This window comes from Lagopus muta, chromosome 1 (assembly GCF_023343835.1).
Source record: "Lagopus muta isolate bLagMut1 chromosome 1, bLagMut1 primary, whole genome shotgun sequence".
NCBI lineage: Eukaryota > Metazoa > Chordata > Aves > Galliformes > Phasianidae > Lagopus > Lagopus muta.
Genome location: NC_064433.1, coordinates 123,843,493 through 123,857,184, shown reverse-complemented (window position 1 = coordinate 123,857,184; position 13,692 = coordinate 123,843,493). Strand labels below are relative to the sequence as shown.

Below are 13,692 nucleotides of genomic sequence, written 5' to 3'. Positions count from 1 at the left end.
ACTAGCTATCTGTCATGTCATGCCTCTGTCAGGAGAAAAGTATACTATTTATCAATCTTGCATTGTTGTTGGCTCATATACTTAATATTATTTTCATGTTTAGATAATACAGTGACTAAATAGGTACTATTCTTCTAGCAGGAGCTTGATGAGCTGTTCTGAGCAAGTTTAGATAACGTGTCTCTGAGGTAAGATTGCAAGAATATGATGAAAATCTGCCTTTCAGCCAGAATAAAATCACACACTGTATCATACTCCTGGCTGGAATTTCTGACTCAGGTATAATCTCAAAAAATATCAGTTCCTAAAGAGAGGGAGAAATCCTCAAAACTTGCCTTTGTCATCTGAAATCTGGGCAGAAAAACTCTTTAACTCCTACATGATGTTAGAAAGCCAGAATTTCACTTATTCAAAACATGTACCAGGCAACTTGATAAGTCAAGCACATGTTCAGAGTTCAGGTTTTGCATTCAAACAGTTAAGACACACATATGCAATACACTGCCAAATGTACGCAACATATTCCAAGAACTCATTAATATATGCTAATATCCCTCTGAGCATGTATGGTAGGGGCCACACTACTCATATGATCAATTCTACACAAACTAAAAATAATTCCTGAAAATCAAAGGTTTACTTCAGCAGAAATTAGGAGGTAGAGTTCAGATTGTTTATTTCAAAAATCAAAACACATTCTGACAATCCAAACACTAGCTAATAAACTGTTATTTCTTTTCACATTCACAATTTCCTTAGCCAGATAAAAGAAAACTGCTGACAGATGGTCAAAGTACCATCTTTTATAACTCCAAGCATCCAGGTTACACATTTATTTATACGTATCCTGCAGTACATCTGCAGTATCTTATCCCAGCAGCTAAACATCAGATCATTTACATTTACATAAATTCCATGCTTTAACATTATTCAGAGCACAATAACCTTACAAAGATTTTGTCAAAATCCTTCTAGATTACAGTGACTGCAGTTACATTTTACTCATATCCTCAACAGTGAGACTTCATGATGTCATGGCAGAACCTCCTCATCATCCATTATCAAACATCCCCACCACCTTTCTGACACATTCCATTCCATCAGCTTAGCATGAAATCATCTAGCACTCTGCCAGTGAGTGCCTGCATCTGAGCAAAAGGCAAACCAGTCCCACTGCTACATCAACCCAACAGGTCACAGAGCCAGGGATGCAGTACCCATAGTGACATCATTTACTGGAATCCTCCGCAGGGCCAACTTAGAGCCAGATAAAAAGTTGCATTGTATTCCCATCATGCAATTAGAAGGGCCCAAGGTCTGTAAGGAGATAGGAGTAATTCCACATTCGTATGGTTTGGGAAATATTTACTGAGCTAAGGCCCTGCTTGCATGTGAATTAGGATCATAGGCTGAGTGAGTTTTAAGCAGCAGACATGGACGAACGTTTTGTTCAAATGATCAAAAAATAATGAAGGTAATGAAGCACGTTGCCACAACCAGTGGAAATAAGTTAGAGTTTGAGAGTTTTCTCAATTTGAGTAATCTTTGTTGACACAAAGATCACATAGAAAAGGAGAAAGTGTCACTTTACAAAAGCTTTTCATGGTCTATTGTTTCCTGCTGCTGAATATTTCAATTTTTTCATTTTTATTTTTAATTTTTTTAGCAGAAAAAGAAAAAAAAAATGTTCCTAATTCCTTCTCACTTTGTTGGTATTTCAGTTCCATTATTTTCTACTGCTGCTTCTGACTCTAAGACCCCAGTCACAACAGCCACAGTGCACTTTTCCAGTGCTGTTTCACAAGCCATTCTGATATTCTGCAAATAGGAGCCTGCCTATCCCTGACTCATCCCTTGGGTACATCACAGACCTCAGTTCTCTCCATATTCCACTTTCACTGTAACTTCAGACCCACTAAGTCCATTTGCCAAGCCTTTTCCAAAATCTCTGCATAGTTCGGGAGATTTTCTTACAGTTTCCCTTAGTTAAACTTCTGGAGCACTAATCCTTTTCCCATCAAAAAGTATTTCCTAACTTCCATCAAAAAGTATTTCTCACCTTATATTTGAGCAATTTTTTTTTTTCTATCAGCCTGAAGATTGTCAACAGTCCTCACTGCAGCATTTCTCCTGTCTGAGTCACTTCCTTCCCTTTTATGAAGAACAAGCAGTTAGCAGTACTCTGCATGTAAAGTCTTTTTCAACTGTGCACTCCATTAGCCTGAAGGATGAATCATTCCTCATCACAACATCATTAGATAAATATTCATGCTGTTTAGAGACAGATGAAAAGAAATCTATGAAAGTAAACCATACAGTGTAGAGAGGTGAGTCAGTATAAAAATTTGGAAAAAAAGAATATTTACATCCATCCACAAAATATTTTTCTCTCCCCATTAAGATTTTCTGGAAGGTAGCCATCCAAAACAATCTACCATGAGTATGAAAAGGAGTTTCAGTTATCCTGCAGAAAACCAGGCCTATTTCCTCTATAGAAGATGCAAATAAATTACAGGGTAGAATAAGCACTTTTGACCCCAGCATTTGACTTACATATTAAAGAACCAGAGCTTCTCAGGTATCTCTTATACATTCCTTTTAATTTATAGTTGTTGGCTGCTTTTGCATTAGAATTGTGCTGGGGAGAATAATTAAAAAACAAAAACAAACAAACAAACAAACAAAAAACAAACCTAACAAACCAACAAAAACCAAACAACATAAATATTTGACACAGGCAATGTGTGTTTGATATTTGTACTCACCTATCACAACAATATATGCTTACTCCAATGAGGAATGAAAAATTCAGCTATGTCAACTGGCACCTAGGGGTTTTAGTTTCAGCAGAATGTTATTTATATGAAGCTGATTAGTGAATTCAGGAAATAGTAGACAAAACCTGATGATAACGTCTGTTAAAAAAACAGCACTAAGGATAATGCAACCATGTTAATTAATACATGGCATTTTGCAGCAAATAGATGACCAGTCCAGAATTTGAAATATCTGTGCATGTGTTGCAATCAAAGGCATACAAGCACACATAATCTGCAAGAGGATTTGTTCTGTAGTGAAGTAGACGTATTTTCACTGATACACTTGAGCTGAATGGCCATTCTATGGAATAATTATTACAAATAACTTGCCTTGAAAAAATAAGGACTGAGTGGCTAGAAGAATCTTTGGATGGCAGAATTGTCCACATTCAATAAGAATTTGACTTACAATGTTTCGTCTTGTTTATATTTAAGAGACAAAACCCCAGCTTCAATGAGACCAATGAAAAATTGCCTGCTTACCTCTGAAGTCAGAAGTTGTCTATAACATTTCTGTATTCTATAAAAAGTATTTCATCTATTTATACAATGTCAATATTGCTAAATATACAGAGTGATTATCACCTCATCTTCCTTTATTTGTCTAAAAAGCAAACATCCAGTACTCATTATCTGCCTGTGGCTCCTTATAAGACCAATGGCGAAAGATCAGCTATGCAGTAGGATGCTCGCTGGTCCAAATTAAGTTGCTATAATATCTGAAGCTATCTGTTTCTTGTTTATTATAGAGGATGTATAGAAAATATGCTCAGGCCTAATTAACTAATATTTATGCATTTAGATTGAAGGGAGATTAATCTTGTCCACAAAGCTTCATCTCTGAAACAGTGAGGTGCCCACTGTCCTATGAAGTAGAATTGATTGGCGTGGACCTAATTGTCCATGGGTTGACTGCATTTATTTTCATACCAATATTGACCTCTAATTAAGACTCTTATCACCTTTCCTGATACTACTCCTAGTCTATACTTACAGACACAACAACCCTACCTCCTGCCAGCCAACATTTGATAGGTTAAATAACCCAAATATATACCTCTTCTTCTAACCTAGGCTCTCCTTTGCTTTCCCTTTCTGATTACCCTTTCTCTGATCCTGTATTAGTGATTACAGTAAAACTAGAGTTTGTACAGTCTCCCAAAGTAGTTTCTACCACAATACTTTATGGTTTTGTTTTCCCAGTTATTTTATTTCTTTATTCAAATTCTGTTTCTATCTTTCATTATCAGAGTTCCAGCCTTGATACTTTTGTTACATGTCCCAAAGTGCTTCTGTTACTAGTACAATAATAATTAAAAAAAAAAAAAAAGTCAGAGATGAAACAGTTGCAATAAGTAACCATTTTACACCCATAGGTTTTTTGTCTTTATCTTGACAGTGAACACCAGTAATATGAGTGCTCACGCACTGCTATTTGACTTTTTTTCTTAATTTCTTTTTCTCTACAGAGTGTGGGGAATGAAGTGATGGAATGATGACTTTCATTCTTCAAAATTTACTGTGTCCTACCTGACCACGAGCACTATTGACCCTGGGGAATAAGAACACAACTTTGGCTAGCACCTTCTACTGCTTTCAGTGGAACAGGAGAAGTTGGGCCAGTTGGAATAGACTTGGAGAAAATTGTACACACACACCAATCCATCCTGCTGCATGACTTGTAGAGCTCTGAATTCCCCACACAGATGAAATGTTCAAAGGATGTAGGGCTACAGCACTCCTCTGTGCCTGAGAACAGCGCAAGTGCAGGTGCTTTATTACAAACCTATAAAAATATTTCCCTGTCCCTGTATCAAACAACAGTTTTGTAGCTGGAAAAAATGACACCTATTCCCACGTCTATATAAAATTGGTCGCATTTTTTAATGCTACATGTTTTTTCTTACATAGTTAAAAATACATGAAAGCATTCAAAACTTGATAGTATTTCAGCCTTGAAACGGGCTAATGGTTTGTTCAGGATCCAAGAGTGGTGAGAAATCTGCACTTGTTCCTATTAAATTTATTGCTCCTGAGAGATTTCCAAGTCATACAAATATGTAGCAATGTCTTCATAAGAACAGAAAGCCAAAACGTTCCTGTTTCATTCTCTCCATTGAGAGATTCAGGAAGGCAGTGTCAGGATTCTGACAAGAGTGGTATGAATAGAATTGTTCAAATTACCTCTGAATAAATTTGTGAATAAATAACTTTTTTTTTTTCTGTTGCTTTCCATGTGCATATAACTCAATGGTTTATCCTAATTTCTACAATTGGCCTCACATTTGTAAGAATTTACAACGTGATGCAGAACAATTTTTACTATATCCTGTTTGTACAGACACACGCAATGAAGGTATGCTGGGGCCCAACTGTTGAAGAGAAACAAGATAATAGTATTTTACAGTAAAAAGCAGAGTCTTGATTTTCAACTGTTCCAGGGCCTGTGCTGATTCATACTGATTGTTACATATGAAGGTTGAACCTGGTTGTACTTCTTTCTCCTCATTCACATAACTAACTTTAAAGAGGTTTAATGGGAACTGTGCTTATGAGCATCATTATGCTGTTTTGAACTGTCTGCACCTCTACTTATTCTCTGTGTCAGTCGTTCCTCACCTTTACCCTCTGCTGTAAGCAACAGACACTGCATCAGCAAAGTCTGTTTTCAAGTTTGACAAAAGCCGAACAGTTCTGGATTTTTTGGGGGGGAGGATGGGGGAGGTGGAAAAAAGTAACATTTTAAACTCTAATTGACAAAATGAGAGAGAAATCAGTCAACTGAAGAAACGAAAAGGATAAGTTACTGATTGGATTAACAAACTAATTGGTCTACCAATTGGTCTTCTACTAATGGGTCTACTAACTGGTCTACCAGCGGTTGTAATCACTAGTTGTGATTCACCAGAGAATGAAAGGTGAATCCTTCCACCTCTACCCACACTTACAAATTTAGATGAACCTTTTTCATCCTCAGTTTGTCTATAACTCTTACACAGAGATGACAGAAATAAATAGCAATTTGCCTGCACCTGGTGAGAGATGTTCTCACATGCCATATGACAATATTGTTCCTAATTCCATAAAGAATTAGACCCCATGCTTCCCAAATGAGAGATATCCGTATAGACTGGGAATTGCTGCTGGAGAGAATAAAGAGTATTTAAAAATGAAGAAAAAAAAAACACACAGAAACCTGCCGAGATTAATGAGATTCAATACATACATACACATATATTTATATGTACATATATTGCTACTAAAGTACTTATTCCAGAAATATTCTAAAATAATCTACTTTTGATCTGGTTGTGCTCCCTAATCGGGTCTCATAACACTGTTTTAATTAGAGAGCAATACTAGTAAGCCACAGATAATTAAATCAAATAATTTTGTTTGTAAAAGAATATCAGGCTTATCTGCATTCCTTCTTTAACTTCTACATTAAAGATGTGCTTACCTTTCAGTAACACACTGCTTTAGTATTCTCACTTCTCATTTAATTTTCCATAAGTCTCATGAAAAAGGTAATTTTAAAGGAAATTAAAAATAAATCCAGTTTTTTAAAACATAAAGATATTCCCACTTACATGCATTTCTTGCAATTCCAATTTTGGCACTAGAAAATGAACTCATCTGAAAATGAGTGGGGAAGCAGAAAGAAAGAAGAAATGGAAGGAGAGCAGAAAAAATATTTCCAAGTGGATTAATTTGTATAACAAAAATGAAGAAAAAAAAAATTGCATGTTCTTGTGTGGCAGATGGCTCTCATTTTTGAAGTGTTTCAGTAGTATAACCCCATAGTGTAATCGTATATACATATATATATATTTTTCCTGTTCAATGACTAGTAATATGCAAAACACAAAGTTTCCAGTAGCTGCTTTAAAGGCTTGGATATGAACTATTTTATGAATATGTGGAGTTTCAGGAAGACTTATGATTACAATGTGTCTGTGTATATTGTAAAGAAATAAGACGACATTCTCTGAGAAAAAAACATCTCCGTGCATTCAAATAATTACTTAAGTTACAGTAAGAGGAGGTGTACTTCTAAAATTATTTACTTCTTATCCATTTTTAAATGGTGGTCTTATGCTGTACTAAACTTATTTATCTGCTGTTTTCATGATTTTTGTTTAAGTCATATAGCACTTGCTAAGAGGATTGTTCTCACCTTGTTTTGAGGAAACAGCAAAGCATCGCACAATTAACCCAAGAAGAACGTTATTGAACTATACACCTTAAAGCACACCTGTGCTGGCCTTGGGAAACTGCTCATAAGAAACTGCAGTTTTGCTAGCAGCTAATGTGCTTTCTCAAAAGGTTTGATTTAATAGGAATGCTGAGCTGTTAGCACAGGAGCTGCTCGTTTACTCCATTGTTGACCCCTTGGAAACTGAAGATTCACGGGCTTTTACCTACCTCTGTGTAAATCCCCTTTGAAGTCAATGGAAGCAAAAATCTGGGCAAAAGGAGAAAAAAAGAAGAATCAAGGCCTGGGGCTGCCATCCCTGTCCTGCTGCATTTATTCAGGTTAGGATTTCAAACATACAATTGCAAGGCTTTTTCTGTCACACGGGAACATAGACTGGGGCCGAGCCATAACAAAAGAATAAGGCAAGATTTCCTTTGCAGCATTGTGGAAAGGTGTGAGGACGTATGGCAGTGGAAGGTTTCCAGCTGCCCTGCCATTCTGAGGGACCTCTCCCAGCATTTCTCCAGAACTCTTCTACTACTTCGGTGCCTCTCAGGGAGCAGTAATAATGATGCTTTAAATCATGGGGTGGCAGGATAATGCAAAAAATTTTAGAAGGCTATATGCCTACATTGCTGTGCTTCTAAACCAGAGCTTCCTCAACACTGAAAGTATTCAAGCTCGTATCTCTCTGTACAAAGATTAATGTACATGGATGTCTTACACTTCATGTCCCAAATCATCACACTGAAGCACTTACAGCTACTGCTCTTTAATCTCTTACTATTTTTCATATGAAAACCCAATGCTAAATCAAAGGTTAAAGTAGAAAGAGTTTCTTTTACTTCAGAAAGTACAATAAAGACAAACAGCACAGTATAATCTGGAAGACCCACCATCAGCACTTGCAAGCTAGTAGTGCTTTCCTCCCTACGGAAAAGACAAAGATTAAGACCAAAGTTCTTCATTGTGCTGAAGATCTTAATTTCTAAATGGGCAATCAGCCCAATGATACAGGAAAATACTGCATATCACATTCCTGTATCTGCATACACATTTCCACTGTGGGAAAAATCAGTCTGTGAAGAGACATTAGACATGGTGTTATGAGACATTTGCCATTGCATCAATACCTAAGCAACCTATGCACGTGTTTTAACTTATCTTTATGAGATGTAGATCTTAACATCGCAAAATGGAAAACTGCATAAAATAGCTTGAAAACATCAGGCATAATGTTTTTATGTATCTCTCTGCTGATTGACTGAAAAAGCCTAACACCCCCTGAACATCCAGAAACAAACACAAAAATCAAGACAAAACCATAATCTAAATAAACCTGCAGGCCACATGACTCACAATTTGGCAGTCAACTACAACAAGCTCAGTAAGAGTGACACTGCTGAAGGCTTAGCTACAATTGGGAAAATTGACTGGTTGGTCAACCTGGTGTCATTTACGTTTCATCCTTCAAACGATGACCAGACAAATGTTGATATATGGAAATAGCACTCAATTCAATTAGACAGGCCTAGGAAGCACGGCACAAGGAGGAGAGATTTCAACGCTGAATACTATGAATAGTAAAGACAGAATAAATAATCATTCTGACCAAATGTGAGAATTCTGACATTTAGGAAAGGAACTGTATCAACCATAAGAAGCCAGTATTTAGTTACACAGAAAATACAGCTGGATCACGTAAAATGATAAGCCACCCAAGACTGCCCAACACTGGCCTTAAGGCCAGGCATGCCCTGCCTGAGATGGCAAGTGTATGGATCCAAATCTTTTTCACTCCTAACACAGAAATGAAGACATTTTTCAATTAAAACTAATAGCAGATAAGAGCTACCAACAATTCTCTCTTTGTATTTGTGGGTGGCTAATCTAGAATTTGTGCTATTGTAATTAACATCAGAACTGGGAACTACTAGATATCTATTTTATCCAAAAAATTATAAATGAAATACTCTCTCCAATGTCAAATAATTGTCAAGAAATCTTCCACAGCCAATATTTCTTCATAGCGCAATAAATGCTGGCCATCTCACAGTCAACTCATTAAAGAGCTGACACTTTAATTTGTGCTATCAATAGTGTCCTGTTGTGTTTTCTAACAGAGAGAGAACACAGCCTTTCCAATCGAGAGTCAGAACAAATCATGCACACTGCTGTTCAGTGACCTATCATTGCTAATATAAGGAGGAATGCATACGAGCTTTCATCGGTATTTTGCCAATTTCCAGCGTTACACAGTGTAGCCACTGAGGGATTTTTATTCTTCCTACATTTGGGACCCGCTGCTTAGTGGAGGTCTGTCCTACAGGCAACTGAAAAATGGGATGCCCAAGACAGACAAAGAATAGATATGTGACAGAGAATGCAGTAACTTCAGCTCTCTGCTTGTTCTCTGAAAGCCAACAGTAGGAATCTACAATGAATGAAGACAGTCTACTAAATAATTTATGACGTACAGCCTACTTCTAAAGGATTTTTTTCCCTGTTAGATGTGTATTAGCATATGGGAGCCTAACATAAGGAAAATCTTATCTGATCTCAGAAAGAAAAAATTTCCCATCCACAACATTACTTCAGGTTAGACCAGAGCTTAAATTACTCTGAGATGATGACACCTTCTAAGGAAGTCTCTAATCTGCTGAATCACAGCTTGGCGTTTGAAATATATCCTTGAACAATCATTATACCAACATAGGCTTCACCTATTACATTCACTGTTTGCATCTCAGCAGACTACTCCACAAAAAAAATGGCATTATAGAGTGTTAGCTTATTCCCAGTTACAAAAGTTTCTAATATCAGGGAAAACCTTCAGCTAAGACTATACTCTGTATATAAAAATAGCATGCTTTATCTTTACACAAAAATCCCATTCCCCCAGATTTCAATAGATTCCTATGGACCATGCAAAATGCCACAGACCACAGAAGCTACAGTTTTGAATGGATGCTTTTATTGATTTATCAAGCATGAACAGATTTTGTTTGTTAAAAAATGTCCAGATGAATACCATTCATAGCAACTTGTTTCCTCATAGTCATACAGAATATGAAATAATTCAAGAAACAAGCAAAAAAGAGCACCTAATTAGTATCATTCTGTGTATATATGCATGTACGTATATACACACATTGCACTACATCTGTGCTTATACTGTTGTGTGAATACCCATACATCCACACATGCATATACATATGTATACACACATACACAAACATATACACACAGAGAGTACTCACTGAACTAACAGTCCAATGTAGCAATGTGGCCTAACTCCAAATGAAGTATTCTGTGTTAAAATATAAATAATACAGAAAGGCATACAGATAAAAGACCATTCATTTTTTACTTTCACCAAAACCATGACCTGCCTTTGAACACAGTGTCTTTAAAACGAAAATATGCGAGATCACTGGAGATCTTTCCAAGTTCATGGTGTTAACTACATCCAGCTCGATCACTGCTAACATTGTACGGCCAAGCACTGAAGAGTGTTTTCAATTTGTTCACTATGAAATCAGCTTCTAGATTTAATATTTCTAGGGAAAGAGGAGGCACATGGCCTTGCCACTTGTACTGTGGTAATACATACTTTCCTGTTGGGCAGAAACTTGGCAAAAATCCTAAATTAAGAGTCCCTTCATCCTGTACATTTTTATCATTGCTTTCACCACTCATCTCCTGTCAATTCATTATAATAATTTTCATGCCATCTCAACTATCTTCCAAACATTCCAGGCCGACTCATCCAGATGTGCAACAGGCTGTACTGGTAGCAATGTACTCAGATACAAATGTAATTTCTGAGGATTTATTTACTTTTTCATTTTTGAGCATATTCTTTTCTTTGCTACTTAAGACACAACAATAAACAGTGCAGTACACTGACACTGCATGTACGAACTTTCCTGTATTTATGTCAACTCTGGAAAAATCGGTGGTTCTTGCCTGTGAACCATGGGATACTGTCATAGCAAAAAGCCACATACATTACCAGCAACGTACTGTCACACTTTTCTCCATTTGAGTAATCAGCTAGTAGAGCGTGTAAAGGCAAACCAAAGGAACAAAGACTGACATTTATTTCCTATTAAAAAAGGGAAAAATCAAACTCCGTATGCGTGTATGTATTCATTACCAAGTTCATAAGTTTTCTACATCATCATAAGGCAAACTGTAGTACAGCTTTGTACCTGCAGAATCAATATTTTAAAAATCTGAAGCTGAGTTTGGGACCATTTTATTTTGGACCCATTAGTGAACAAAGTGCATTAGGGCATCCTTTTCAAAAGACACCTAAGCATGGTTATAAGCTACTGAACAAATATTTGCTTGAAGTTGGTATTTATACTCCTTCCACACAGGCAGATTTTCACCACTTGAACAGTAACAATAAAACACTATAAGAAGACCATTCTTTTAAAGTTGTCATATGCCTGAAACATCTCCCAAAATGATCATTTATAAACAAGTACTGTAGTAATTACAAAAGACTTCTACCTCGTAGAAGGAAAAGTGAAAAAATGCACCTGATTCAGCTTTGAGATAAAATAGGTGCAACTTCTATTGACTTCATTGAAGTTCATCCACCAACACCTACATGAATGTAGAGCCTGCCTGTGCAGATTCCTACTATTCCTGAAAATTTGTTTAGTGCTCATTCACAAAGAGAACTGTTCTTTCCCAAACAGCTCAAGACAATTATAATCATGAACAAACTCCAGCTGCAATGTTTCTCCATACAGCTCATGCAAAACAGATTTCCTTGCTTTGTTATTACTACATAATGTACAACAATGAAACATTTGTATTTAATTTAAAACCAATGGTAAGGTGGCTCATGTCTCACTTCCGAGTTATTGGCTGTGCTTGCTGTGTTGAACCTTGTAAAATCAGCAATAAGCATTCATGTGTCTACCATCAGAAATGCAATGTCTTCCATTACAATCAAACCTTAAATGTTGCAGTGTTTTGTCAAATTAGTCTACAGCCAGACCTTGGGGTGGCTCCTCTCCTCCAGCGTTGCCATTTCAGAGATGGTATCAGTCTTTAACGTCCTCAATGACTCTACAGTGTTTCCCAAAGACGAAAGTGAAACTGACAGATGGGAATGTTGTCATCAACAAAATAAATCACCACATGATTTATGCACTCAGATTTCTAGAAGATATTCCACATGTGTTTTGCAAACAGAGAATGCACTGCCCTGTGAACAGAAGTAAATTAAACTTTCTTTTGCTGTGTTGGCTAGCTCTACTTCTTTAGTTGTTTATTTTTATTCTTTTTGGTCTGCACATTCCCATGTGCAAGGTAGAAATTATGAGATTTTGCATTCAATAAGATCAGTAATGATTACTAAAATTGGCATGAATAAAACCAGCAGTATACTGACTTGTCCACCACTGCACACTTTTATCCTTCCAATTTCCTGCCTTTATCCACTGTAAAATAAAATAATGTAACCAGCTGATGAAACCTTAATGAATGTGACCATCGATGTGCAAAACAAATAAGTCATTTTTCAGGTATCCAAACCAGGCTTTCTCTTCTCTCTCTCCCCTTTCTTCCTTTCTTCTTCTTCCTCTTCTTCTTCTTTTTTTTTTTTTTTTTTTTTTATAAATAATTTATAAATCTTCCTGAAAGGGACTAAATGCAAAACAAAACAAAAGCAACTGCAAAAAGAGTTCTAAGTATTATTAAAGCAAATTCTTGTCCTTCTGCATATAGTACTCAGAAAAGAGAGATCTACCCCTTTTCGGTTCTGGCTGGTTTTGGCAGCAACAACTGAGATGCCACGCAGTCCACCAGCTCCAGGCAAGCTCCTGCAGGCAGCTGCCCTGGGAAACACATCCTCCTACTTGTTAGCTTTTAACAGTCATGCCAGCTGCTCAGAGGAGTCTAAGTGATCAGGGATGGGCAAGCCTGTTATAATGGTTAAACACTTATTCCACACAGTGAATGTGGGGCATACGGGCTGCCCAAATGTAATGTCAAAGGTGTAAAGGTGCAGGGAGTTCAAGGCATCATAAAAAGCAAGGGAACCATTGTCATAGTCCAGCAAAATGCCGACCCGGCGGAGATGGGGTGCAGGCTCTATTGGGATTTCTTTGCTGTTGTGTCTCACCACCCAAGTGTTGTTGCAGCGGCACAGCACCCAAGAGGCAGAGTTCTTCCCGATCCACTCATGCTTTGGTGCTGACTTGTATGAAATACCGATGGCATACCTGCAAAACAAACACAGCTCTGGAAAGCAAGTGCCTCTTGTCATGCCTGTGTGTCAGAGTGTCAGCCCAAAGGAATCACCGAGGCCTTGGTCTCTTATTTGTGCTGACTGAATTCTAATTAAGTGAAGTTGCAACATTATCTTGGCACAGAGTTAATTTATGTTTTTCCCATCTCTTTTCATTCTGAGAGGTCAGAAAAACTTTACTGTTCTTCGCATTGTTTGTAGTTTGGCTGCTATGGTAATTTTTTGGAGCATGCATCTCTGGTATTCAAAGGGAAAACTGTTGAGTACTCAGGAACTTTAAATCACTGAGCCTCATATTTCCACTTCTAAACAGATGAGCACAGAGGAATTCATTGATTTTAAAGTACTTTGCTGTCTGTCATTTAATCTGATCTCTTGTTGCTCCTATAATATATAGACCAGAA

General features: G+C 37.1%; 1 protein-coding gene across 7 annotated transcripts in view; it reads right to left on the bottom strand.

The window, feature by feature from the left end:
- Positions 1-754: 754 nt before the first annotated feature.
- MID1 (midline 1) overlaps positions 755-13,692 on the bottom strand; it is a 248,068-nt gene continuing 235,130 nt past the window's right edge. For all 7 annotated transcript variants that reach the window (XM_048951145.1, XM_048951186.1, XM_048951170.1 and 4 more), the window contains one exon: positions 755-13,262. In XM_048951145.1, coding sequence (XP_048807102.1) covers positions 12,914-13,262 — 349 coding nt within the window. In that variant the 3' untranslated portion in view covers positions 755-12,913. The remainder of the gene's footprint in view (positions 13,263-13,692) is intronic.